The sequence below is a fragment of the Rhincodon typus genome, unplaced genomic scaffold, assembly GCF_021869965.1.
Source record: "Rhincodon typus isolate 14 unplaced genomic scaffold, sRhiTyp1.1 hic_rhity00001015, whole genome shotgun sequence".
In the NCBI taxonomy this organism is placed as follows: Eukaryota; Metazoa; Chordata; class Chondrichthyes; order Orectolobiformes; family Rhincodontidae; genus Rhincodon; species Rhincodon typus.
In genome coordinates, this window is record NW_025966653.1 from 1 (window position 1) to 27,469 (window position 27,469).

General features: G+C 39.7%; 2 protein-coding genes across 16 annotated transcripts; one reads left to right on the plus strand and one right to left on the minus strand.

Annotated features, from left to right (window-relative positions):
• Positions 1 to 24: 24 nt before the first annotated feature.
• On the minus strand, positions 25 to 11,823 carry rsrp1 (arginine/serine-rich protein 1). 14 transcript variants are annotated; one of them, XR_007261230.1, is made up of 7 exons: positions 11,728 to 11,823; positions 10,260 to 10,312; positions 6,909 to 7,751; positions 6,037 to 6,200; positions 4,162 to 5,094; positions 2,936 to 3,026; positions 1,985 to 2,036 (listed from the first exon to the last, which is right to left on the minus strand). XR_007261230.1 is itself a non-coding variant. In XM_020518673.2 (6 exons), exons 1-6 carry the CDS (start codon positions 11,799 to 11,801, stop codon positions 443 to 445), a joined length of 1,377 nt encoding a protein of 458 aa, XP_020374262.1. In that variant the 5' UTR covers positions 11,802 to 11,823; the 3' UTR covers positions 25 to 442. The 14 variants fall into 14 exon arrangements, 7 of the variants coding, with proteins under 7 accessions (XP_020374262.1, XP_048448281.1, XP_048448282.1 ...); XR_007261233.1 differs by lacking the exon at positions 4,162 to 5,094 and adding an exon at positions 5,449 to 5,485; XM_020518673.2 differs by lacking the exons at positions 1,985 to 2,036; positions 2,936 to 3,026; positions 4,162 to 5,094 and adding exons at positions 25 to 586; positions 1,321 to 1,419.
• A 1,675-nt stretch (positions 11,824 to 13,498) lies between these two features.
• mgst3b (microsomal glutathione S-transferase 3b) lies at positions 13,499 to 26,444 on the plus strand. Of its 2 annotated transcripts, none has more exons than XM_020518681.2 (4): positions 13,499 to 13,750; positions 18,614 to 18,736; positions 19,491 to 19,563; positions 25,557 to 26,444. In XM_020518681.2, exons 1-4 carry the CDS (start codon positions 13,595 to 13,597, stop codon positions 25,658 to 25,660), a joined length of 456 nt encoding a protein of 151 aa, XP_020374270.1. In that variant the 5' UTR covers positions 13,499 to 13,594; the 3' UTR covers positions 25,661 to 26,444. The 2 variants fall into 2 exon arrangements, with proteins under 2 accessions (XP_020374270.1, XP_048448285.1); XM_048592328.1 differs by lacking the exon at positions 13,499 to 13,750 and adding an exon at positions 14,642 to 14,756.
• The last annotated feature ends 1,025 nt before the right edge of the window (positions 26,445 to 27,469 follow it).

The window sequence follows — 27,469 nt, forward strand, 5'->3', positions numbered from 1 at the left end:
AACAATTTAAATTCACAAATTACCTTTAAATTCACAAATTACCTTTATTGAATTTTGGAAAACAGTGAATATCTACAAAAGAAAGTATTTTTTGCAAAAACAATATAAAGTCCCACCTGAAATCTTGGGTAAAATCGCCAGTATCTTACCTGCAAAACAGCAACTTATTTCAGAAATATAGCATTTCACTGGGCATGTAACTGTCACAACCTAAACATCTGTCCACACAACTGCTATATACATTGATCCACTCATGAAGGTTAGTCCAGTTATGTTAACTTTCACAAAAGCTAGAAAACTTAGGATTAAGCTAAAGCTAATGGTACATGATTCACAAAGCGGAGTGTTATCACAATATTCTGCACAACTAAATTTCTTTCAGGATCAGAATAATTGGTCTTATATACAAAAATATATATTTTTAAACATTTTAAAAAGGTGCTCAACAAGTCTTCGTTTTATCAGTGTTCTTGCGGCCATTATGTACCAGTACCCACTGTCCATATGGGCTTCCTTTCCGCTTGTGTTCAGGAGACTCTCTAGAAGTGTTTGCTGTTTTTTGATTCAATGGTTTTGCCACTGTATTCTGCAAAAGAATAAACATATTTGTAGTAGTTGCCAAAAGCAACTAGAACTGCAAAAATTTAGCTTAGCATTACAGATATTGACTGAATAATAATTTAAATTCACAAGGGCATGAGTATGCCAGCATTATTTCAGGTCAATTGTAACCTGAATTGGATTGTAGGTTAAGAGATAACAAGGTGTAGAGCTGGATGAACACAGCAGGCCAAGCAGCATCAGAGGAGCAGGGAAGCTGACCCTTCTTGAGAAGGGTCTAGGCCCGAAATGTCAGCCTTCCTCCTCCTCTGATGCTGCTTGGCCTGCTGTGTTCATCCAGCTCTACACACCTTGTTATCTCAGATTCTCCAGCATCTGCAGTTCCTACTATCTTTGGATTGTAGGTTGGTATTTCAGCAAGTTATATATTATGTCACAGTAGCAAGCATGGTACAAGTTTGAAGCCATCTCAACAAGGCAGTTTTGCATCAACGTTAGTTGATCAGTCACACTATAATGTACTAATGCATAATCAAAAATGTTCACAGGATGGAAACCAATAAAAAAACTGGTAAACAAAGCAGCAGATAGCACGCTAGTGTAACATCAAAGCAGGAAGAACAGCTACAGACTGTACTTGGCAAGGTGCTGCAAACTTCAGCTATACACATTTCCTTTGGCAAGAATTTACAAACACTAAATTTAAAGGATGGCCAAGAGGGAAATAATGCAGTAAACATTTTATCATCTATTACTTACTTTAACACTGAAAGCTATCCAGTGGTTTGTTTCAATTCTTGAAGAGGCACTGGTTAATTTCTGAAGTGGTTCATCATCTTCAGCTTCTTTTTTGTATTCCTGCACAAAAATACAGAAAATCTACAGGTTAATCTTAAATGTGGCCAACATATTATACTTTGACCCACATCAGGCAGTCCCTTCTGAATGAAGCATTTTTAGCACTGGTTGGACAGATCCAACATTAAAGCATTGGGTTTTGAGTAATAAATGACACTACTGTTCTACCTGATGTGGTAGAATTTGCAGTAAAGTTGCTACTGTTGCTTCTGGCTTGACACTCGTTCTGTAAGATTTCACCAAAACAATTAACAGTATAGAGGGCATCAAACCTTAAATCATGCTGACCCAAGGTTACAAGAATGAGACTTAGAATGATAAAAATTCCAAAATATCTGATCCACTGATCAAACTGAATAGGTATTGACTACCTTCAATATAATCAATGGGTCAGATCAATGTGAATTCCCAATGAATGTTTGTCATTTCAATGACAACTTCAACTTCAGAGCTCAAAATGCTTCTGAGCATTTTCAATAACATGTTAATCTCTACTACAAATGTAGAACTGTATGCAGCTGTTGATAAGGTATATTTTCTAGGCTATAAAAGCCAATAAACTTATCTTCAAAAACTGTTGGTCTCTTCTTCGGCAAAGATCTGATATTCAAAACTTCCTGGAACACAGTGAATAAGTTATGAGGACAAGAAAATCCTAGAGCAAAGCTGTAAAGCATGATCAATACTGACTCCAAAAGCAGCATCTAGTAAAGCGTCAGGAGGAAGTGAATTTGCAATATGATTTCTCACATTACAAAGAAAGTCAAAGTATAATATTGATCAACTTGAGACATTGCAATGCACAAAGGAACTGACGCAAACACATTAGTCCTGATTTGGAAAATTTAATACTTTTAACTCTGATCTAGTCCATAGGGATTAGTTTGTGAAGTAAATTCTGTCGGGTAAAGAATTATAGCATAAAGCATTGTAGAGTCATATTGTTTTGCACTCCTCCACCAAGTGAGCGCCAAATGCTTTTGGACCCAGTATCAGACCAAGCACTCCAAGGTCAAGTGCAACATGGACACATTGAAACTGAAGTCCCCTCCTCACTACATCGCCATCTCAACCATGAAAGAACACTGACAACTCAAAACCTTTCCACTTTCATCAGATTACATGTTGCCAAAATTAAATTGTCAATCTAGTATAAAACTGTGGGCACAGACCTGCTCAGAACAAGGAGACAGGCAATCCTAATCCCCTTAAAAGACAGACTGTCTGGGCTCCATTTGAACATAGCCACAATGATGCCAACATTTTGAAACAAACTTCATCTGCTGGAGAATATTTTGGTATTCGAGGTTACTTGGGTGACTTGAACCATTGATAATAGTGCACAACATCTTAAATTATCTGGGCATCCATTGCAAATACACTGCAAATCTATTTTAAATTAAACTGGGCTTTATTGATTTGGTATATATTTATGGAATACTCAACACTTGAGATTCTATTACAGTACTTAAACAAAATCAGGCATTTCTTTAATATTTCCCAGGAATCAAAATACCTTTGATAAGGTACCACTCAGTTAGGCTTGTAACAAAGGCCAGGGAGCAGGTGGAATCATGAAATAAACTGGTGGATGAATAGAAAATTGGCTAAAAATAGAAAACAAGAGTAAGAAAAAAACTGTATTATTCAGGTTACACCACAGCAGAAAAAGGTGATGCTCCACAAAAGATGGGTCCATTATTATTCATAACAAACAATGTACTTGAGAAAGTAAATATTGAAATTTGGGATAATTCCAAACTGGAGGGCATAAACAGGAAGAATGCTAAATATATGGATACATCAGAAAACTTGTAAACTGCACAAATAAGTGGCAAAAGAGGAGCTGTACACTGATATTAAAAAACCCATCACCTTAGAAAATAAGAAATTGAATAGGGTAGAAGCCTAAACAGATCTAGAGATACAGGTGAGCAATCGAAAGCAGCCATGCATATCAGTAAAACAATTAAAATGCTGGGATCAATTTCTAAAGGTACATAATTGAAAGTAATGAAGTAACGTTAAGTTTGTACAGGATCCCGTTCAGGCCACATGAGGGACAGTATGGTGTACCATCTGAGACCCTACACGATAAAAGGACACAAACTGAAGTGTGAAAGATATATTCAAGAATGGTGCAAGAAAGATTTAAGGATTTTATTTTTAGAAGAAAAGTGACTTTATAAAAGGTTTTTAAAACAATGAAAAGCTTGGACAGGATAGAGGGCATTTTTGCTTGTGAATGAATGCATTCAATAGAAAAAGGAGAGATCTTGTATGGCAGTGTGTCTAGAATGTGGAAATTATTACAAGTGGTCAACCTCAAACAGATTCCAAAAATAAACTAGATGAGTACATAAGAAAAAAGGGAACATAAGATTATGTTGAAAGGCAGACATGAGGTAAATAGAACTGCAGAAGACTCGTGGACTATGAACAACCACAGACTATTTGGGGAGAATCACCATTTCTGCGCTTTGTATTCTATGTAGTTAGTTACATTTCCGTTAAAAAAAATTCTGACAATATTTCTAAACAATAATGATTCTGAAAATACTGGTCGTGAAGAAATGATGCACCTGCTGATATCACCATCAACATACTGGACTAAATACCATGGACGTCAGAATAATGATACATCAGGAAAAATTTCCTTTTATAAGAGGCAATACAATATATTAAAGAACAACATACTGTGCTGCCTTGTCTTCTTAGTGGCAAGACAGAGACCTAGCTTACCACATTTTCCTTAGTTGCCCATTTGACCATACTTCTGGCTTGACAGATCACGAAGCTCCTTGACCCAATAAACAAAAAACAGGAGGAGCAGTAAAAGTAGTTTATGTACACTGGTTTATCCTTCCACATATTAATGGTGGGCAGGTAACTAATTATAGGGTTACCCAGGAGCAGAGCCAAATAGCTCATCTCTTAGTCACAGGAAATGTAACAAAAACTAATGTTTAAAGTTTTTGAGAAGATTTGTAGCTCGTGTTGTGCATGAGATTGTAGACTTGCTCACCGAACCGGTGTGTTTGACTGCAGATGTTTCGTCACCTTGCAAGGTAACATCGTCAGTGTGCCTCTGCTGAAGCATTCATGTTCAATCTTGCTTGTTACCTACATGCTTGATTTGCTTGAGTGGTTGGCATCACTTCTGGTTTTGTTTTTCAGTGATTTGTATAGCAGGTCCAGTTCAATGTGTTTGTTGATGGAGTTCCAGTTGGAATTCCAGTCCTTCAGGAGTTCCCTGGCATGTCTGTTTGGCTTGTGTTATTAAGGATGTGTTGTCCTAGTTGAATTGTGTCATTCTTTGTCCATGTATACAGAGACTAGTGAGAACTGCTCATGTCTCTTGGTGGCTAGTTGGTGTTCATGTATCTTTACAGCCAATTTTCTCACAGTTTGGCCTATGCAATGTTTCTCACAATCCTCGCTTGGTATTTTGTATATTACGTTGGTTTTACTGGTTGTGGGTATGGGATCCTTTATGTTCATCAGTAGCTGTTGTAGGGTGGTTGTTGGTTTGTGCACTACTGATACCGAGGGGTCTCAGTAGTCTTGTGGTCACCTGATATGGCTCCGACGTATGGTAGGGTGACTAGTGTTTCTGGCCATGTTGAGTCTTTTGTGGTGTTGTGAAGGTAACGGCAGATTGTGATATACAAACCACTGAAAAACAAAATCGGAACGATGTCAACCACCCCAGCAGACCAAAACATATAAACAAGTGGGACAGAACAGCAACACTTCACTGGAGGCACACTGACAATGTTACCTCGCAGGGTGACGAAACGTCTGCAATCAAACAGCAGCTCAGCGAGCAAGTCTACAACCTCAAAAACTAATGTACTAACAATACACAAAAATCCTAAGCAACTTTCCCACTTAATATTTGGTAGTGGTGATATGATGCCCCGGTTTCATTTATAACATGGAATATCTGAAAGCCAATTGTCCTTTAATCATTTTATACTGGCCTAGCTGCCCCCAAACACTGCACACACGCAGATACAAAGATACCACCTCATATCTTCAAGAAGTGCAGTCCATTTCAAGGCTTCTATAAAACAGAAATAAATCAAGTCACGCAAACCAACTTTAGTTTTTATATATGGGAAATGTTTGAATGACGTTGACAAGCTACAGACTTTAATGATTACTGTACATTACAAAAAGGTACACAAAGTACTAATTAGCTATAAAACCGTTGGGAAACCTGAAGTCACAAAGCACAATGCAAGTGTAAATTGTTTCTTTTCCATACAGCATGGTATAATTTCTGCTTTTGCTTTTTAAGAATAGCTCACGTGGCAATTTCTTGCACAGTTGTGTGAATAAAAGTGGTCTCTTTATCAAGCAGTAATTTAGATATTAAACCATTGCAACAATGGTTGAGTTGAAAAGGGTTACAACCCACAATGTATTCCATCTCACCGCAGGAACATCAATCGGCAAGAATGTCACAACGTGGGTAAATTGACAACAGCCACTTTAAAAAGATCAATTCATTGTACAAGTGAGAACTGCTCAAATAACTATATAGAAAACACTTGCTTTGACACAGGCATGCAGTTAAAACAATTTATTAAACATAAATAGTCTACCACTCACCTTTCTGGTCAGTGCTTTCACTGCATTGCTGTTAGTTTTCATTTCAAAAAGTCTCTCATTGTTGAGAGGACTGGCAGGCCTCAAACTAGGAGGCAAGCAGATGCTACCCTTTCCCAATAATTTATCAGCATTTGCCTTTGCTATTTCAAGTAGCTTCTGTTTATCTGAAACAAAAAAAAATATATTTTAGGCTGCAATTCTTCAAGCTTTTGAAAACTTAACTTGGATTAAACACAGTGCTGACAGGCAATAACAGTACCAAATCACAACAGATACAATTTAAAAGAACTGAAAACAGCACTGACATTTGAGGTAGTATTCATAAATATTGCTGCTACATCCCCAGACCAACTGACTGCCCTGAAGATATTAAACACCTTCCTGCGTTTGGCTAACACAGCACACAATGAGCAGTCAGAGGCCCCGCAACTAAGTACAATACCAGATCACGTAGATTACCTAGGACTCAAAAACAATTGGCCAAGGTCTTTATTTTATTAGAGATGTCACGTGACCGAGTGCCATTTCTCCCAAATTCTGAAAGGCAGAATAAACACTGTAGTGTTGTTTAGAAATCAACAAACAGTACATTGTTTTGCAACAGCCATGCTGCAATATTTGCGAATTTGCCAAACAAACCAATCCTGTTCCAACATCCACTGCCATTAGCTAATGGACCAATCTAATGCTATTTAACTTCAATAGTACCCTGCAAATTCAAACGTTTGCACGTTATGGCATTTATAAATTGCTCTCGTTTCGTAGGATTTGTCGGTATTTTAGGAGACCCACTTTTTAGAGATACTGTGACCAGATTATTATATTCCCATTCTTCTGAAAACATGCTGCACCTGTTCAAAAAAGTCAACTACCTTTTTGTGTTAAGTGGAAAGATCTGTCCCTCGATCTGCTTCGGCTCCTTTGGTGGGATCGTGGTCGTGTTCTGTATGCAAAGCCATAGCAACCACTCCGGAATCTGGATGGGGACCGAGACCACGATCTGGACCTGGACCTTCTGTACCTCAAGCTGGATCTTGGTCTTCGGTATGACCTAGAATATCTGGATCTAGACCTGTATCTTTGCGGTGACCGGTAAGACATTCGACATCTGGATCTTCGGTAACAAGACCGTGACCAGCTTCTAGACCGGGACCTTGAACAGGTTCGTCTTGATCTTCTGTAGTTCCTCTTCCGTGATACATATCTGCCTCTTGAAGAGAAAGAGACATCATCTGAACTTGAACCGTACCGCTCTAAAGATAACATTGAGCTCGATCGGGAGCTTGCTGATGATGCTGAACTTGACTGCGACCTTTCTGAGGATGATACTGATATCGAACGGGAAAGACCAGATGATGACATTGAACTTGACCGGGAGCTGCCTGTAGAGCATGCAGAACTTGATCGGGAGCTGCCTGAAGATGACACTGAACCAGATCGGGAACTGCTTGAAGAGGATACAGAACTCGATCTGGAGTCTTTAGACCTCTTGATAGCAACCATTCTGGAACGGGACATTCTCTGATTCTTTTCCGTTCCCTGGCAAGGAGAAATAAGTCTCAATTCATCCACAGCAAATGTATTTTCAGTTTTCGGTTCTTGGGCATTGCATCCATCAGATTCACAATCCATCTCAATGTCCTTCTCCATCACCTGCTCAGTTTTTGAATTCGATTTAAGAACATTATCACACACTTGTTGTAAATTCTGTTTACCTAATGGATCAATAAACACATTAGAATGAAGTAAACAAACTTTTTGCTAATCATATTGAACACAATTACACAAGAATAAAATCTAGTACATGGTGGAATAAATCAATTTCATGCGTTGCTATTTTCCATTTTATTAAGATCAAACTTAAGGGTCTAGTATTAATTACTGTAGCAAAGCACATAATTAAGAAGGTAGTTGTTCAGTACACCACAACTATGCTAGTGCTTTAAAAGAGGCACGGTGGCTCAGTGGTTAGCACTGCTGCCTCTCAGCGCCAGGGACCCAGGTTTGATTCCACAAACCGTCTGTGTGAAGTTTGCACATTCTCCGTGCCTGCGTGGGTTTCCTCCCATGGTCCGAAGATGTGCAGGTTAGGTGGACTGGCTATGCTAAATTACCCAGTGTTCAGGGATGTGTAGATTAGGTGGGTTATAGCGGGATGGATCTGGGTGGGATGCTCGGAGGGTCGGTGTGGACTTGTTGGGTCGAAGAGCCTGTTTCCACACTGTAGGGATTCTATAATTCAACTCTATTTCCTGACTTTCTCCATTGCTACGCACCTTTTCTCCCTCAAATTTAAAGACTGCATATATCAAATTATTTGCTGAAATTTTCTATGAAATCTATTTCCACCAGTCAGATAGGGTTTACAGATCATAATTCTGTTCTCCAATTACTGGCCTACGTGCCACGGGAAACATCTCTTCACTGCCCACGGAACTTGCCAATCTTCTCGGGCGTCATTATTGTAAATCTATGCTGTACCCTCCTCAACCCATTTTAAATCTCTGCCGTACCTTCCCCAACCCATCGTAATCCTTCCAGAAGCTGTATACAAGTTTCATATGTTGCGATTCAACTTTAAACTACATTTTCCTTCTAAGTTTGGAAGTTAAAACTTCAGTATAAAATTAAAGAAATTTTAAAATTTTAAACTCAGTGTAGATAACAATAACATTTTCAATTTTAGTCTTCTCCATTAAGGGCAGAAAATTTATCTGATGGGACAGTTTCAACATGTGATCATTTAAAAAGCAACATCCAATGTTTTTCCACCTCAATTTTTGGTGACTGAAGTCACCCAGAGGCAATCACCAGTGTTTTAGATGAACAATGAAATCCCACTTTTTAATATATTCTTCTTGCCAGTTGTGCATTTTAAAGTGGGCAAGTGTTTTTAACAGGTACTGCATATTTTGGTGATATGTTATGTCACTACACCAAAACATTGCCCAGGTGATTCACAGGTGCATTTATCTAGAACAAAGAAAATTACAGCACAGAACAGGCCCTTCGGCCCTCCAAGCCTGCACCGATCCAGATCCTCTATCTAAACCTGTCGCCTGTTTTCCAAGGATAGTATCCCACTATTCCCTGCCCATTTATGTATCTGTCTAGATACATCTTAAATGACACTATCATGCCCACCTCTACCGGCAACGCGTTCCAGGCACCCACCACCCTCTGCATAAAGAGCTTTCCATGCATATCTCCCTTAAACCTTTCCCCTCTCACCTTGAAGTTGTGACCCCTAGTAATCGAGTCCCCCACTCTGAGAAAAAGCTTCTTGCTATCCACCCTGTCTATACCTCTCATGATTTTGTAGACCTCAATCAGGTCCTCCCTCAACCTCCGTCTTTCTAATGTAAATAATCCTAATCTACTCAACTTCTCTTCCATAGCTAGCACCCTCCATACCAGGCAACATCCTGGTGAACCTCCTCTGCACCCTCTCCAAAGCATCCACATCCTTTTGGTAATGTGGCAACCAGAACTGTATGCAGTATTCCAAATGGGGTCGAACCAAAGTTCTCTACATTGACGATACCAGACATTTGAGCTCCATGCACTAGGGCTGACCAGTGTTACAGCCATCAGCATTAAAAACTAGGGCAAGTTGCCATAGTCTTATCAAACCACTGGCTGCTCTCTCATTAGTGAGAGATGACTGGTGATAAATTTAACCCAAGGGTCACCCTACCTCAGGAATGGGGAGGGGTTGAGGAGTGTACTTCACGGTAGCCTCAATGGTGTTGGAATTGAACCCATGCTACTGGCATCACAAACCAACCATCCAGCCAAATGAACTAACCGACCCCTTCAGTCAGCATTAACCTCTGCTCCATAATCAGGAGACATTTTGAGACTGCAATTAGTATTTTTTGAAAGCACACTCATGTTTTTGTGCTGTTGATATGAGTAAGTTACAAACACACTTTCATTTCTATTAGCAATGCTAAATAATGGTAAGCTCTCAAATACCTCACTGCAGTTCCACACATTAACCTGAAGTGGAAAAACACTAAATTCATACTCTGAATGAAACCTAGCCACTGCATGACCAATGATTCACTCAAATCAATACTGATTGTCTACAACGTAAAATAATAGCATTCCCAAACTCCAAGCATTGTTTGTCTCTTAGGCATTATGGAATGCTGGGCTCACTGATTTTCAATTATAACTAACGTAACAAATTTAACATGTAAGAAAACTATAAGACTTACCATAGCTGGATTTCTCTTCCATTTTTTCCCAGGAAAAATCACTGGCATTTAGCCTGTTAACACAAAAAATACTTGGTTTGGAATTATATTCAATGTAACAACAGAACATGAGCAAAACAAGATTTTAACACAGTAAAGCCAAAACCCTTCCAGAAGCTTCATGCCATTTTAAATTAAGTTACATCTGAGACTGCTCACGAGTAATATTTTCATTGGCTCTAGATCAACCAAAGGCTCAAAATGAAGAGTTATTTTAATCAGAAACCAGAAGCAACTACTCAAGTTTCATGACATTGTCAATATACACACCCTGCCCTTCCTTTAACCGATGCCTTTAATGATCTCAGCTCCACATTTCCTAAATCCTATCATCTCCTCCACTATCCGATTCAGCTTTTGTATTCTGAGATTACTTTGGTGAAGCATATTGTAATGTTTTACATCATATGATGCAAGCTGCTATTACATTGCATTTTTATTCTATTCATTTGAGAAATTAGTAGTTACCTTAAAACCTAAAGGAAAAAGGCAAGTGCCTATTTTGCTCAGCTACATCACCACCCTATGGTAAATTAATCACTTTCTGGAAAATTCTCCACTGCTTAAGAAATTCAATTGGCCAGAGGGTGGAGCTGCTGATCAACAATGAGTCCCAGGACTTGTCTTTCACCAGTATGAACACTTGTGCAGAAACACAGCATCTCATTTCCCAGCAGAAAACTAAAACAATGAAAATGTTTAGGGTTGACAATTTAAAGTAGCTTTAACAAAAGAAACAACAGGCTAAGCATATTGATTATGGCAATATAAAACTGTAAACACAAGCTTGCTTGAAAAACCTCTACAATTGCTCTAAAATGTACTCTTAAAAAGATGCACATTGACTTTGGTCCCTCTCTCTCTCTCCTCCGGCAGCCCAACCCACTGACACTTTGGCCCCTCTCTCCCCTCCGGCAGCCCAACCCACTGACACTTTGGCCCCTCTCTCTCCTCCGGCAGCCCAACCCACTGACACTTTGGTCCCTCTCTCCCACTCCTCCAGCAGCCCAACCCATGGACACTTTGACACCAACCGCATTGACATCAACCCTTTATTTGGCGACGCAACCTAAATAACGATCACAAAAACAAAGCTGCTGGAAAAGCTCATGCGGGTCTGGCAGCATCTGTGAAGGTAAAAAGAGTTAACGTTTCGGGTCCGGTGACCCTTCCTCAGAACTGATAATAAATAAATAATGGCCTTCATCCGCCACAAACCCCGACAACTCGACACAACAGAATCGCTGGTTCTAATCCCGATCCTAAATCAAACGATCTCATTTCACCAGTTGGTCAAAACTACGACACACCCAGAACCGACACTTTAAACCGTTTTATGAAATGAGATCACCCCCACATCTCCCCAACAAGTTTTCTATTTAAAGTCATTTTGATGCTCGGGCTCCTTCGTGTTCTGAAAAGGACTCACTGATCATAATCACCGGCTTGCCTCTTGGATGAGTCTGGACTGCTGCAACGCCGCTGCTCACTTACAACCACCATCTTCTTACTGCAGCGAACACTGCTATCTCGCCCTTTTTATAACCTACCGTCACCGCGAACCCGCCTTCACCTCCCTCTCATTGGCTAATGCGCAGCGATCGCGGTCTCCATTCGTTTGTTTGGGGACTGAACGCAGTAGTAGCCTATAGAACAGAGAGCTGCCCTCTTCCTACTGGTTAATACAGCTGTCAGTCACAGTGTGGCACGCGCCGCCGCCGGCAACTCGACGCCCGATTGGTGAAACGTACTGTCAATCACCAAAGAATGCGGGGGAGTCTAAAATGCTGCACTTGCTGAACGTCTGAAACTAGAAATACGCAGAAAATTCTGGAAGGAACCAGGAAGTCAATGCTTTGGCTGTAAATTCTGCTCGAAACTTGGGTTTTCTATTAATCTTTTGGTCAGACAGCCTCTTTCATTTCAAAAAATGTTATTACACCATTTGTATTTTAAAAACTTTATTTGAATTTTACACTGAAATCCAGGGAGTGATGTTTTAGGTTACTGATCTCCTATTTTTAAAAAAATAAAGTGCATACAAAATAGGAGCAGAAGAAGCCTATTCGGCCCTTCGAGCCTACTCTGAATAAAATAAAGACTGATCTAATAGTGTTTCGAATTCCAAATTCTCATCTACTCCTGATAACTGTCGATTCCCTTGCTGAATTGATCAACGATCACTTTCTTGGCCCACACGTCCCTCTTCCGCAGCATTTGACAACAACAACAATTTAACTGGTTGACCCAATACGTAGCAGTAAACAACAATACTGCTTCCTTATTGTGGTGACATACACAAACAATCACGAAAACCTACGTTTGCAACAGGTGACATAAAAATGGATATATAATAGGTAAAGAGCAAGCATTAGCATTACATGATTGCACACCCACCTTGCCCAAGACGGACTACAGAGGCAAATAGTTAGTGACTACGCATAACAACAATAAAGTCAAATTCCCGAGAATCCTGCCCTAAATGGATTCTCACTCTCTGCCAACAGTGCCTATGATTCTCCATCCTTTAATTAGGGTCGTGTTTTTCTGTTTTTTTTTTGTGCGTCTACACAAAATAAAGGCTCACGTGGCAATGAATCTGCATAAAAATAACCCACTCTCGCCATCGTGCACATTCTTATGTTGCTCATCTGTACGTCCCTCAGTGCCTCAAATACATGTAAATATAGTCGTGTATTTGTAAGGGATGTCCTTAGTATTTTTGGATAGATTCAAACTCAAAATATTTTTGTTTCCTTGATATGCTACTGCACAACACCGAACTGCATTTGTGACTATGTCTGCTTGCAAAGATTTTGTTTTTATGTATAAAATGTATTTATGAAATAATTTTTGAAAGTATGTCCCATATCATTAAGAACAGGGAATGCTGGGGCCAACCTGCAGATGTGTGCAGAGAGACCAAGAAAAAAAAGCAACATTTAACGTTTCGAGTGTAATATGTGACTTCTTCAGAATCAGCATCCGAGCTATTTTAGTGCCTCCCATGAGTATGTTTCAGTGGAGCCGCTCAGGGTGGATTGGACTGGCAGAGCTGTCCCTGTCCCCTTCCTCAGACCTGACACCTCCCAAAGCCCGTTAGCCGGGATCGGTCCTCCAGGAGCTGCAGTACCACTGTCAGAGAGAGAGGGGTCGCTGACGGCCGGCTTCTTCCAACCCCCATTCCCCCTCCATCCCTCCCCATCCCCTTACCCCGGGGGCTCGGTTTCTGACGCCGTTGGTTCGAGCCTCCAGGGGAACCTCTCTGCCAGTCGCTTGTGGCCCTACCGTCTCTAATGCAATACGTTCCCACCCAGAATATTCAGCCCCACTCGAACCAACTCATACACCCGCACTTCGGCTATGTGATCCTGGTGTTTATCTACAGCTGGATCATGTTGGCTTACCTGGGAATGAAAGTGGGCCTTGCCAGGAAGAAATACAAGGTCAAGGTAAAGGAGGGAGACTCTGCACCATCAGCACAGGCCTCACTCGCCAGCTTTACTGTCATCACACCCTGATCGTTATAATGGGGCTCTAACCAGGATAAAGTGTCCACTTTCCTGCCCATTATCGCCTGGTTATGGCCTGTCACTTTGTTTTTAATTCATCTCTGCTGAATCCTATGTATTTTTTTAATGTATTATTTCACCCATGATTATTTCAGGAGATTTGCAATTTAAAAAACCGAGTATTTTCTAACAGCCTCTGGTTTGAAAGGTGACCTTTTGGTTTCTGGTCCATAGTCTCTGACTGAACTTCCAATGATAGAACTCAAGAATCTATCCAATCATAGTGTGATTATATATGACGAGGCAATGTTATATACAGCTCTCGGTAGGACTCCAGTCAGTCTCATTTCTTTGCTGTATTCCCACATTTATTTCCTAAAAATGCTCATCTAAATTTCATTTGAAATGATTGATCATCCCAATCTTCATGCAGCAGGTTCTAGGTCATTATCACATTGAATAAGATGATTCTTCCTTATGTCCCCCTTACATCTCTTGTCAAAACCACAAATCTGCCCTTTAGTCCTTGTATCACCTGCTATTGGAAAAAGCTTTTCCTTGTTTGCTTCTTCTAGAATTGTCATAATCCTGTACACCTCAGATGTCCCTTCAAGTAGTTACAGCCTTAGAAAATCTTAATAGAAAAAATTGCAAATCTATTTTCTTCAAAGTATGTGACTGATAATTTCAGAATAATTCAGGAAAAACAAACTGATGTTTCATTGGAACATAACTACTGTTCAGGTGAAAGGTCTGTGGGAGTGGATTAAATTACAGCTGACTAGCTATAATTAACAACAAGAAAATGGGTGAAATTAGGTGAACAGAAAACTTTAAGTGAAAATAAAATAATTTCCTGTTTGTCACAAATACTGCGATGTGGAAGCAGCCCTTTATCAGCCTCTTGTGCCTGGTTGATGGTGGAAAAGCTTTGGGAAGTAAGCAAGTACGTTGCTTGTCACAGAAAATACATCTTTATGTCTGCTCTTGTGGACACAGTATTTATATGTCTTGGTGATGCGGGATTCCACTATGATATCAAGAAAAGTAGTTATAGAATCATACAGCATGGAAACAGACCCTTCAGTCCAACTAGTCCACGGTGACCATATTCCCAAAATAAACAAGGCCCACTTGCCTGCACTTGGCCCATATCCCTGCAAACCTTTCCCACTCATGTACTTATCCAAATGTCTGTTAAATGTTGTAACTGTACCCGCAGCCACCACTTTCTCTGGCACTTTATTCCACACACAAACCATTCTGTGTAAAAAAGGTTGCCCCTCATGTCCTTTTGAAATCTCCTCTCAACCTTAAAAATATGCCCCGTCGTTTTGAACTACCCAACCCTAGGGAGAAGACCCTTGTCATTTGCCTTATCTATGCCCCTTATGATTTTATAAACCTCAATGAAGTCACCCCTCAACCTCCCAGTGAAAACAGTCCCAGTCTTTCAGTGTATTTTTATATCTCAAACCCTCCATTCCTGGCAACATCCTGGTAAATATTTTCTGAAACTTCTCCAGTTTAATAATATTCTTCCTATAACATGGTGACCAGAACTGCACACAGTACTCCAGAAGAGACCTCACCAGTGTCCTGTACAACCTCAATATGATGTGCCAATTGCTATACTCAAAGGTCTGAGCAATGAAGGCATAAGTGCTGAACATCTTCTTGATCACCCTGTCTATTTGTGACACAAATTTCAAAGAATTATGTACTTGAACCCCTAGGTCTCTCTTTTCTACAACACTACCCAGGGCCCTATGATTAATTGTACAAGTCCTGTCCTTGTTTGCATTGCCAAAATGCAATACCTCACATTTATCCAAATTAAACTTCATCTGCCACACCTCAGCCCATTGACCCAAATGATCAAGATCTCTTTGTAATCTTAGATAGTTAAACTCCACCTGTCACTATAATTCCCCACCAAGGCACACACCACCTTAACTTGGGACCATGTTGCTTTTTCTTCACTTTCATTGGGTCAAAAACCTGGAACCCTTCCTAACAACATTGAGGACGTACACCACTTGGACTGCAGAGGTTCAAGAAGGCAGTTCACTGCCATTTTCCCAAGGGCAATAATGGATGGAAAATTACATCCTAGGAAGCAATATAAAATAAAAGTGTCTCTTGTTACTTAACAGCCCAAAACCTCAATGTCTTGCAGCAGGAGGACACAGCTACTTCATTATCTGAGGAGTTGAAAATAGAATTGAACACTACAATAATTAGTGAACTTCTTCATTTTTAACCTTACAGTGGACAGAAAGGTCATTGATGAAGCAGCTGAAGACAGTTGAGTTTAAAATACTGTCATGTGGAACTCTGAGTAATATCCTGAGGCTGAGTTGATTAGCCCCCAAAGTTGTTGTAGGTATGATTTCAGCCAGTGAAGAATTCTCCACATGATTCTTATTGACTCCTGATGTCACAATACATCATATTTTTGTGCCAAGTGAAATCACTCTCATCTCAGCTCCGCAATTCAGTTCTTTTGTCCATGGTTGGAGCTAGGCTGTGGAGAGGACTTAGAACAAATGGTCCCGATGTAGATTAAATTGATGAGAGTGTTGCTTTAAGCACAGTTTGAGACTAGCCTGATGAGTTGGTAAATAGATTTTTCCTGCTTTCTGTGGACAGGATATACTTGGCAAATTTTTCGCTTTGTCAGGTAGATGTTTATGTTGTAGCTGTATTGAAATGGTTTTGCTAGAAGCACATCTAGTTCTGCAGCTGGTATGTTGGATGGACCATAGCCTCTGCAGTACCTAAAGCATTCAGCCATTTCTTGATATCATGTGGAATCAATCAAACTGTTTTAAGATTGGCTTCTATGGTTCTAGGAACCTTAGGAAGAGGCTGAAATGGATTATACATTTAGCATTTCTGGCTGAAGACGGTTCGAATTGCCTCAACCTTTTATTTTGCATTCATATTTTGGTTTGAGGATGGGGAAAACTCATGAACACCCCTCCTCCTGTCAATTGTTTAAGTACTCGCTACCATTCTTGTCTGCAAGTGCATGCAGAGATTTGTTCCGATCCATGGTTGTGGGATGGCTTGAGTCTGTCAGTTGTATGCAGCTTCTGCTGATTAGCTGGCACGTAATTCTGCATAGAGCTCGCAAAAATTGCAGATGCTGGAGTCAGAATCAACACAGTGTGGAACTGGACGAACGCAGCAGGTCAGGCAACATCAGAGCAGCAGGAAAGTCGACGTTTCAGGTCGGGAACCTTCATCAGAACTGAGTTCCAGCCTGAAACATCGACTTTCCTGTTCCTCTGATGCTGCCTGATCTGCTGTGTTCCTCTAGCTCCACACCATGTAATTCTGCATTGTAGCTCCAACAACTTGTCATCTCATCTGTGGATGTATCAATGCTACATGGATTGCAGCAATTCAAGAAGAAAGCTAACCACCACCTTCTCAAGGGCAAAAAATGATAAGGAATAATTGGAGGTCTGACCAGTGATCCCCACATTCTGCAAAAGAATAAAATAAATTACAGTTCAAAAGAGTAAATTCCCTTTGTATCCCAATTGTTTATAATTGTTTACAAAGGATCATAAGTTCAGGAATTTTACGTGTTAGGCTGTCTAAGAAACAGTTATAGAAATTTTCTATTTTGGTAATATTTGGTGTTGAAACTCAAGTTATGCATTTAAGGGGCTGTTATTGTATTTCTGCCGACTTGACTGCTCTTCCAGTAGTAGTTGGTGTACTGTAGGTTAGGACAGGGCTACTGCAATTTTCACAGTGCGCTAAACTTTGATCCAGAAGCAGTGCTGGAAGGAAAATTTGTAATCTTATAAAAACATGCCCAAGAAATCTGTAATTCTTTTTAATAATATTTGAAAGGGACTTTTAAGAGTTTGCATCAACTGTAAAGGGATCAGTTGTAATTTTCATGAATAATAAGGAATACTGACCCATATGACCCAGTGACCCTTAACTTGGAAGCAGTCCCAACAAAAAGGAAGTTAAGAAGGAACCTCTGCAGCTGGCAGACAGCTGCAGCCACAAAGGGGAGCTAAAAGCAGAGAACCTATGGGTGGGTGAAGGCTCAAATGCAAACACAAAGAATAAACAGATAGAGACAGAAAGAGGAGCAGAGAATTCTTGTGTGGGGAAGAGCAAATCACTCTCAGAAAGAGATGTTGGCATAAAAGAAAGGAAAGCTCATGGATATACTGTCTGAGTAGTTAAAATCTGAGAAGTGATGTGAATAGCTTAGAGACCATTAAAGAGTTGGCTGTTTTCCAAAAGTTGCCAAATCAGGGACTGAGATGTTATTGTTACATAACTTTACTTGATTATTTAAAATGAAATTTACCATTTTAGTTGAAGTGTCACATGCTCATTAATTCAATTTTAATTTACATTGATTGGGATTCATATTCAAAGAAAACATTGTGAAGAGTGAATTCTTGTAGGAAATTTCTTCATTTTGGGCATGTTCAATTACTTTTGGTTACTTTGATTTATAGTTCCTCCATGTGGATTGCAACAAGAAGAATTGTTAATTTTAGGGTTGAGGGAAAGAATTTTAATTGGAAGATATTTTTTGAATTCTTAATTTCATCATTAAAATGTATATGAACTGTGCAATGTAATTTGAAGCATTTCTGGAAAGCTTTGATCTGTTTAGTTGGATTATTATTTACTTGGATTAATTTCCTATTGACTGTCTTTAACAACGGACATTTAAAGCTGAAACATTCATAAGAGTTCTGAAATTCAGCCATGCAGTCATTCATTAACTTGGTAATAATGCATAATAGTTCCTTCCAGTATCCAGACATGTACAGTGATAAGGATCCATTATTCAACTGTATCCAACGAGCACATCAAAGTACGGTGGAGATATATCCTCAATGGTTGATCTTCCAACTGATAGCTGGAGTTGTTTATCCGGTAAGGGTAAGGAGATGATAACTCAAAGAAATATTATTTTTCATGCTACCTTTTAGCCAATAAGGCAACTCATCCCATTATTACTGACAGTTTCATAGCTCTTTAACTCTTATCCATAGAGCTAAGATTCATGAGTTTCTATGTATTATGCAGGTGTTTCCACAAACATTTTTCTTTAAATATGTAATTTATTCTTATTTCTGTATGCAGTTCTGTCAAAAAAATTCATCCTTTAATGAACTGATTCACCTAACTTCAGCACACTAAAAATGCATTCCTCATGTTCCTAATGTTCATTGTCACTCAAACTAGCATGCCTCATTTTCACTATGGGAAATGTTACTACAGTAGTGACTCTTCTTCCCCTCCCTGGAAACAACTAAAATTAATACTTTCTGTCCCCCAGACCATGGGCAAATCAGAATGTGCGCTGTCTGATTTAAAAAAAACTATGTTACTGTATATAAACATTATTATAAACTTGGGGTAAAGAAGTTTCTCCTGCATTCTACAATTTGTATGACATTGGGATACACCTTGAAAACCATCTCAAAGTACTTTATATGCTTTGAAGTGCAATGACATTTGGAACAACCAGAAGAGACAATATTAATTTTAGACAAGCCTCGTTTGGGAAGTATTTTCAACTGACTTTTGTATTTCATTAAGATATACTTCATTGCACTTTCTTAATATTAATTCATATTGCATGCAATGAATAATGACATAATCTAGTTTATTTAATATTTCACAGATCAGTGCTTCTTTGCTTGGCATCATCTGGGTAACTAGTCGATTTACATATGCATGGGGATATTACTCAGGAGGTGCGTATTATTCAAATTCCCTTCTTATTCTTTGTTTATATTGAAGAAGCTAAATGCATATCAACATCCGTTATATGTATCATAGGATTAATGGGAGAGAAGGGTCATGTGTATTGTAGAATGATCCAGCACAGAAGGAGCCCATTTGGTCGATTATGCTTGTGCCAACTCATTGTTGAGCTATTCAATTAACCCCTCTCACTTTCTCCTTAATCCCAACCCTGTCATATCTTTCTTTAATCAATTATCTTTTGAATTCTACTATTGAATCTGCTGCTATTACCCTTTCTGACAGTACATTTCAGATCATAATAACTCAGTGTCCCTCAGAAAAATATCATTTCCTCCATTGGCAATAAGTAATTGTATGGTTCAATGTAAGTGCATCTGCCATTTCCACTACAGAAATTAGGTGAACAGTTCAGAGAAAGAGTCACTCAACCTAAAACATTAACTCTGACTTCTCTCCACAGATGCTGCCAGCCCTGCTGAATTTTTCCAACAATTTCTATTTTTGTTTCAAATGAACAGCAAATTGATCGTATTTCACTAAAACATGTAAACAGTTTATGTTTCTTCTGAAGGGTAACCTTTCCAATGTAGTAATAAAATACTAAACATCTGACCCTATTTTCTGATATGGAGGCAGACAATACCAAATTAGACAAACTAGAATGTAAGTTAACAGGAAAAGTTCAACAACAGAAAAGCCAGAAGTGTCTTTGTCAATCAAAACACATGGCATCCTTTTAGCTTATGTAGAATTTTCTTGATTAAATGCTTCAGTTACATACTGAAGAAAATATGCTAACCAGGATGACCTGTAGTTTTATGGTTTGCCCCGGGTCCCATGTTTTTGCTTTCTGGGATTTAATTTGTCCTGGGAAATGTCTGGCCGATTTCCTTTTGCTTTTGCCCAAATATTTTTAGTGTCTGTACAAGTGGATATGCTGCACTGCCCACTCAGCCACCAGAAGGACTGACTGGTTGGTACTGTACTTTTGAATCCAGACGAGGGTTAAATTGTTGCCAAACCTGCAGGGTTCTATGGGTGGATGGCTACAGGGCCCAGCAGGTCTGTGTCTCATGCAGGGGCCCAGGAGCAGTGCTGGGGATGTTAGGGCGGGGGGGTGGTGGTGTAAGGCAGACGGACTACTGAATTAGTAATGGGGCAGCAGATTGGTGAGTAGACTTTTGAGATGGGACATAGGGGATGGGAAATGGGGTTGCTGAATGGGTTGAGAGGGAGATTCAGCAGAGAATCTGTTGCATGAGTCTAGGGAGGGGCATTGGAAAGAGGATCTGAGTGGAGGTGGTTGGGAAGAAGGGTGTACGTGTGATGGGAGCAGTGTGGAGGGGCAACATGTAGAGCATCCGTGCGGTTGAAAGGCAAATCATAAGGGAAGTATCAATACATGGAACTGTGTGAGGAGCATAGTTTTGTAGTTGGGCAATTCTTTCATTAAGTTGATGATTATCAAGCTCCTCCGCCTCCAGATCTCTGGCCTCACAAACAAATCTCCTGACCCAGGCCTCTGGTCTCACCAACACCTGGACAACCCAGAATCTATGGCTTTCATAGAATCCTTACAGTATGGAAGCAGGCCATTTGGTCCATTGAGTCCATACCGCCCCTCTGAAGAGCATCCCACCCAGACCCACCCCATAATCCTGCACTTCCCATTCCTAGTCTACCTAGTTTGCACATCCCTGGACAATACAGTGCAATTTAATCGGGCAAATCCACCTAACCTGCACATCTTTGGACTGTGGGAAGAAACTGGATCACCCAGGGAAAACTCCACATGCAAACTGTTATCCGTGGGTGGAATCAAACCTGGGTCCCTGATGCTGGGAGGCAGCAGTGATAACCACAGAGCTACCATGCCACCCAGCAAGCAATGCTCTAAGTACACAAAATTCAGTTCATGACCAGAGAAAAATCACATTCGTATGTGAAATTGAGAAATTTTGAAAAGAACTGTACCTCCATTGCAGGCTGCTTACTTGCTACTAATGTGATCACTTGCATTGGAGCAGCAGTGAACAGGTGAGTGGTGGTGATCCAGGTTTGGTGAGACCATAGGAAAAATGCAAGGCTGGGGAGGAAGAGGAGATGGGAAAAAAAGTGAATGCCTTCAAGGTGGATGTGGGGGAAGTAGGTGGCAACAAAGGGGATAGTGTCTATCAAGGGAAGCAGAGCTTTAAACCTGTCAACAAAGCAATACTCGGCTAACTGGCAACCATGGAAACATGAAGTCATTGAGGTAATGAATTCTTTGCAAATTAATTTGCTTTCTTTATGGGGTATGTGAGCCGTTTTGATAAAAAGAAAAGCTTTTGTTGCTAATTTATGCCTGTTGTCTTGAGCCAGTATTGTCGTGTATAGGAAGTTAAAGTTTTTCTTGTGTATTGTAGCTTTAAGTTTAACGATGGAGTGATAATAATTGAAGATATTGAAGTTTTCTAATTCCATGATCGTGAGAGTGCAAATACGCTGTTTGTCAACACGAATACAGGAGATACTGTTAATACATGATCACATCTCATTTAATGAATGAGCTAGAGAACAAAAAAAGTAGTCATTGAGCAATTGTCTGGAAGAGCTGTTGGGTGGGGTATATTTTGACCCTTGCTCATAAGCGCCCTTTCCCTGAGTCTCCCATCATACCACCCCTCTCTACTCAATTGAAATGTTCCTGTTTTATTTCCTCAGCATTCTTGGTGCTAGCTTTAGAAAACTGACAATCCTGACCAACAGCCATAGATGAGCTAACAGCCAAAACAAGCCTTTAATGACAGACAAGAACAATTACTTCCATTCAGCAACTTCACTTACCTCCACTCAATCCATCTGAAGCTGAAACTCATTTCTGACTTTCTCACCTTTGGCGTCAATTATTAGAATGCTTTTCTTGGTGACATTTTCTCTGTAAAATTTCCAAAACTCAGATTCTGAACAGAGTACAGGCATCAAGTATTGCTTCCCAGAGATCATTGTTCTCTCTGATCTACACTGGCTCTCAATGATTTACTTTTGTCTGGATGATTTGCCTGGATAGCACACAAAACAATATTTTTCACTGTATCTCAGTACATGACAATAATAAATCAAATCAAATCAGTGGATGGAATCTTCCAGGTTTTTTTGAGTGAGCTTTGAGTCAGGACAGGGAGGTATTTCTGAGATGCATAGTGAGTGGTCAATATTCCATAATTAAATGCCCACTTCTGAGCTGACTGGGGCCACCACTGAGATCTTCCCAGTAGTGGATGGGTTCCCTGATGTAGGTCAAGCATGGCAGCTTGCCAGCAGTTGGTCTACAAGGCCTTATGTATTAATCTCCTGCCATAGCCAACACTATCAGTGAGCCATAGCTGCTACTACTGCCACCCAATCTATGTCTGGGGAAACCCTTGCAGCTGCAATCAGATTTCTATTAATTGAAATCTAACCTTTTCAGCAGGTGCCAAATGATGGAGGTAGCCTAATGGTGCCTCTCAAAGAGCAGCAAGTATGCCATCTTTCCAGGGCTGTAGGCACGCCAATTAGGCCTATCACCCTTGGGACCGGCCCACCATGCTTAACTGAACAGCATTCCAGAAGGTGGCCTTTCAGCCAGCTGCTCCAGAATTTTGCAGAGGGTGGGGTGAAAATGGGTGCTGAGTTTGACAGGCCCTAGAAATGATGATGATTCAAGTTCACAGTCTCAGTAAATTCTTCCCAGTGGATCACTGCTTCAGATTTAAAGTTGTCATCACAAAAGGGTCACAAGTCTATTCCATACCTGAATTCAATCATAGCTGTTTTATATTTTAACTCTATCTACCTGCCTTGTTCCATAATGCTTAAAGCTTTGTTAGACAAAGGTATTGATTATACTAGTTTTGAAATTTAATTGACCTGGCCTCAACAGTGAGATTTACAGTATATCTTATGTGAAGAAGTGATTTCTGATATCACGCCTCAAAGACATAGTTCTAATCTTAATCCTACACCATCTTGTTTTAGACTCCAGTACCTGAGGAACTAATACCTGTATTACCCCATCAATTCCTTTGATCATCTCTTAAAACACCTCAATTAGATCAATCCTTTATCTTCCAAATTCACAGGAATACAAGCCTTTTCCATGTACTGTGCCTTAATAATGTAGTCATTTTTAGTCCCAGTATCATTCAGTCAAATCTGCACTACAGCTCCCAAAAGATCTGAATATTGTCCAAACACAATGCAAAACAGGTTTGTCTGAAGCTCTAAATATGTAACATAGCTTTCACCCCTTCAATATCCAGCCATCTTGAGATAAAGGCCAACATTCCATTAGCATTTTCAATTAACTTTTGGGCCTATTAGTTTTGTGATTTTTGTGCAAAATAACTGATGAAATTCAAGAGATTTGAATGCGTACTTGTTGTTTCCCCATTATTGCTCCTCCGTCCTAACAAATTCTTTTCCTGTCCAAACTTATTGGCTGCCCCTTTAAGAGTTCTTTTCAATGGAACCTTGACTATTGCTTTCATAAACAGACATTTATTTTCATTTGCCACCTTCTCAAAAAACATTGATTTTATGTAAGTTTCTCATTAAAAATCTCTGAACAACTCATGTTTAAATGTATTCCTTCGTGCTTTTGCTCCTCATCAGTTTCTATGGTGCACCAGGTCTCACACAGCCCAGCAATTCCATCCCATGCAGCAGACTTGTTGTTTGGTGACTCTGGTCTCTTTTGTACCCTTCCCTTCCGCAGCATTAGAAGCCAGCAAGGTCCCACATTTGAACAGCTTCCAGAGGTCACTTGTGATTCTTCAGTTCCTCTTGAAGACCCTACTTAAAATACCTCACTGACCAAACCCCACCCCGACTTCCTACCTACACTCACCTTTACTAGCTTCATCCTCACCTCCTTGACCAGTCTGTCTTTCCCACCTATCTGCTCCACTATCCACCTTCTATCACCGCCCCCCCCCCCCTTTATTTCAGAGTCCCCTTCCCCTCCCTCATTTCTGAAGAAGGGTCCAGACTCGAAACATCAGCTTTCCCCTCTAATGCTGCCTGGCCTGCTGTGTTCCTCCAGCTCCACACCTTGGTATCTACTTAAAACCTTCTTTTTCCACTTCGTCTTTTTTCATTCGAGCTGTTCAAAGTGCCTAACCTTTTTTCATAATTACATAAAACTAATTGCTATTTCTACTATGAGATAGTAAGAACTGCCGATGCTGGAGTCAGAGATAAAACACTGTGTTATATCTGCTATTTCTACTATGACTTGCACTTCCTGTATTAATTTCATGTTTTATTTGCAGCATTTTTTGTTGTTCTATAATTTTCCTCTATCTCAGATTTTCATTCACATGGCATTTCCTGTCTTTTTACACATTATTTGCACATTTTTACCTGTATATCTCTTAGTCGTTTATTATTTATGCCTCTAGCAGTTTATATCTCATTTAATCCCACTTTCCATATGGTATATTTGTTGATTCAATCCCTTTCCCAATCTAGCGAGAATGACCATTCAGTACCTGATCAGATACAACAGAAGTTACAACTCGTTTTATTTCTTTACAAATGTTGACTGACAGGTTATGTATTTCCAAGACTTTGCATTTGTGATCATAATTTTATCTATACAAATATCAGTGTTTGCTGTCTCTCCCACTCTGTTTGCTTTTCTCATCTCTGCCCAGGCCTGTTTTTCTCTCTCCAGGCCCTAAACAGTCCACCCTTTGCCCCCTTGCTCTAAGTGGCCTGCAAATAAGAAGTTGGGAGGATGGGGACAGAGAGAGGGAGGTTGGGGGAAATGCTATAAAATTCACTGGACCCTAGGACATCCTGAAATGAAACTCCTATGTCCATTTGGTTGAGTATTCATACTTTTCAATATACACAAGCCTTTTTTTTCTGTATAGTGTTAGCAATCACAATGAAACCATACTTCATATCAGATTGCGTACTTTTGTTCAGCTATTTTATCTCTGCTTCTTCACAGTGCCAGAGAAAAGAATGAATGGTTCCTATGGATACATTGGTCTACTGGGAGTTATTTTTCTGTCTACGGTTGTTGCATTTAAAACCCTTATTTCATCAGGATAAAGAGTCATTATACCTCTACTACTATGATGGACGTAGGAATAAAAAAAAATCAATGACTGACAGCACAGCAGTAGTTCTCTGGTACTTTACATGCTCAGCCATTTTGAAATGAGGATCATCTTCACCAGTTCTTTGTTTAGTGACTAATCCCTTCAAGAATTGTCAGCTGTTGATGGGAGTTTTCTTTAATGTGAATGTTAATGTCATAGAATATGTTAAGCATTCCATTTTGATTAGGTTTGGATAACAGGTTTTCATTCTTTCTGTTCATGTAACAAAAAAAATGATGCATTGTAAATTATAGAAAAGTTGTATTTTACAAGCTGGACATTTGTAGTTCAAATCCCAGACAAAAAAAAACCCACTTAATTGAACTGGCTGTTATATTCTCTGCTGTAACTTTGAATTCTTCTTCACTTAAGGGCATGTAATTTGCAATTTAATTTTATTATGTAATCTTGAACTAAGTTAACTTTATTCTCCCCTCAAAACTCACTATTTGAACCGTTTTCAATCTGACCTTTCAAAAGGCAGAATGTATTATGACATGTTGAAATTAAATCAACAGGCAAACAGAATGACAAAGTGTATATCAGGCTGATGAACAGGGGTGATTCAGAACATTCACAACCTGAAAAGTTACCTCTGAACTATGGAGTTTTTTTTTAAGAAAAAAAAAAATTCATTCATTGATTTGTACATTTCCAGTACCTGTTATTAAATTTTTCAGCACCATTAGTTTAATTTTTTTGCAGATTAAATAATGAAATGTCTCAAAGTATAATTTTGTCTTGCTTGGCTTTCTATAAAACTCTTCATGGAACCATTTATCAGGATCCTACTAGAACATAGAACATTACAGCGCAGTACAGGCTCTTCGGCCCTCCATGTTGTGCCGACCTGTGAAACCAATCTGAAGCCCATCTAACCTAAACTATTCCATTATCATCCATATGTTTATCCAATGACCATTTAAATGCCCTTAAAGTGGGCGAGTCTACTATTTTTGCAGGTAGGGCATTCCACGCCCTTACTACTCTCTGAGTAAAGAACCTACCTCTGACATACTATGATTAGTTTAAACATTTTTTAAATGTCAGTTTGGGAATGAAAATCTTAATGATTCTGCATATTTCACCACATTTTGTTTCTAATTAGAAATGAATTTAAAGACATTTCAGGATATTTTTGAAATACGTTTTGCAAAGACCAATAAATGCCTTTAGCAACAATAATGGCCACACATTATTAAGTATTTCTGTACAGTTCAAAGCACTTGGCCAGAAGTGAGCCATTGTTTCCAACTCAAATGGTAAAACCTTTCAAACTGCAAGGAAACACTGACCAGGCAAAATTATGAAACTGATTAACCATATTGAACTACATACAGTACAGCAACCAAGTTATGACAATTATTATAATGATCAACTTGGATTTAAACATTGCAGGTACTCCAAATTAATTGTTCATATAACTATACTGGAACTGTAATTGTCCATAGCCCACTGCTGCCACTTGTTAAGGGGTAGCACGGTGGGTCAGTGGTTAGTATTGCTGCCTCACAGCACCAGGGACCTACGTTCACTTCTAAACTGTAGGTGACTGTGTGGAGTTTGCACATTCTCCCCGTGTCTGCGCGGGTTTCGTCCCACAGTCCAAAGATGTGCAGGCTAGGTGAATTAGCCATTGCTCAATCACCCATAATGTTCAGGGATGTGTAGATTAGGTGGGTTATAGTGGGATGGGGTCTGGGTGGGATGCTCAGAGGGTCCATGTGGACTTGTTGGGACAAAGGGCCTGTTTCCACAC

Bases quoted from the DNA above. Each gene is read 5' to 3' on its own strand.
- rsrp1 (XM_020518673.2), bottom strand. From the start codon at position 11,801: ATGGTGGTTGTAAGTGAGCAGCGGCGTTGCAGCAGTCCAGACTCATCC. The intron at 7,752-10,259 runs GTAAGTCTTATA...TTGATCCATTAG, and splicing joins GGAAGAGAAATCCAGCTATG to GTAAACAGAATTTACAACAA. The intron at 6,201-6,908 runs GTAGTTGACTTT...TTTTTGTTTCAG, and splicing joins TTTCCACTTAACACAAAAAG to ATAAACAGAAGCTACTTGAA.
- mgst3b (XM_020518681.2), top strand. From the start codon at position 13,595: ATGCAATACGTTCCCACCCAGAATATTCAGCCCCACTCGAACCAACTC. The intron at 13,751-18,613 runs GTAAAGGAGGGA...AGTTCCTTCCAG, and splicing joins GGAAGAAATACAAGGTCAAG to TATCCAGACATGTACAGTGA. The intron at 18,737-19,490 runs GTAAGGGTAAGG...AATATTTCACAG, and splicing joins TAGCTGGAGTTGTTTATCCG to ATCAGTGCTTCTTTGCTTGG.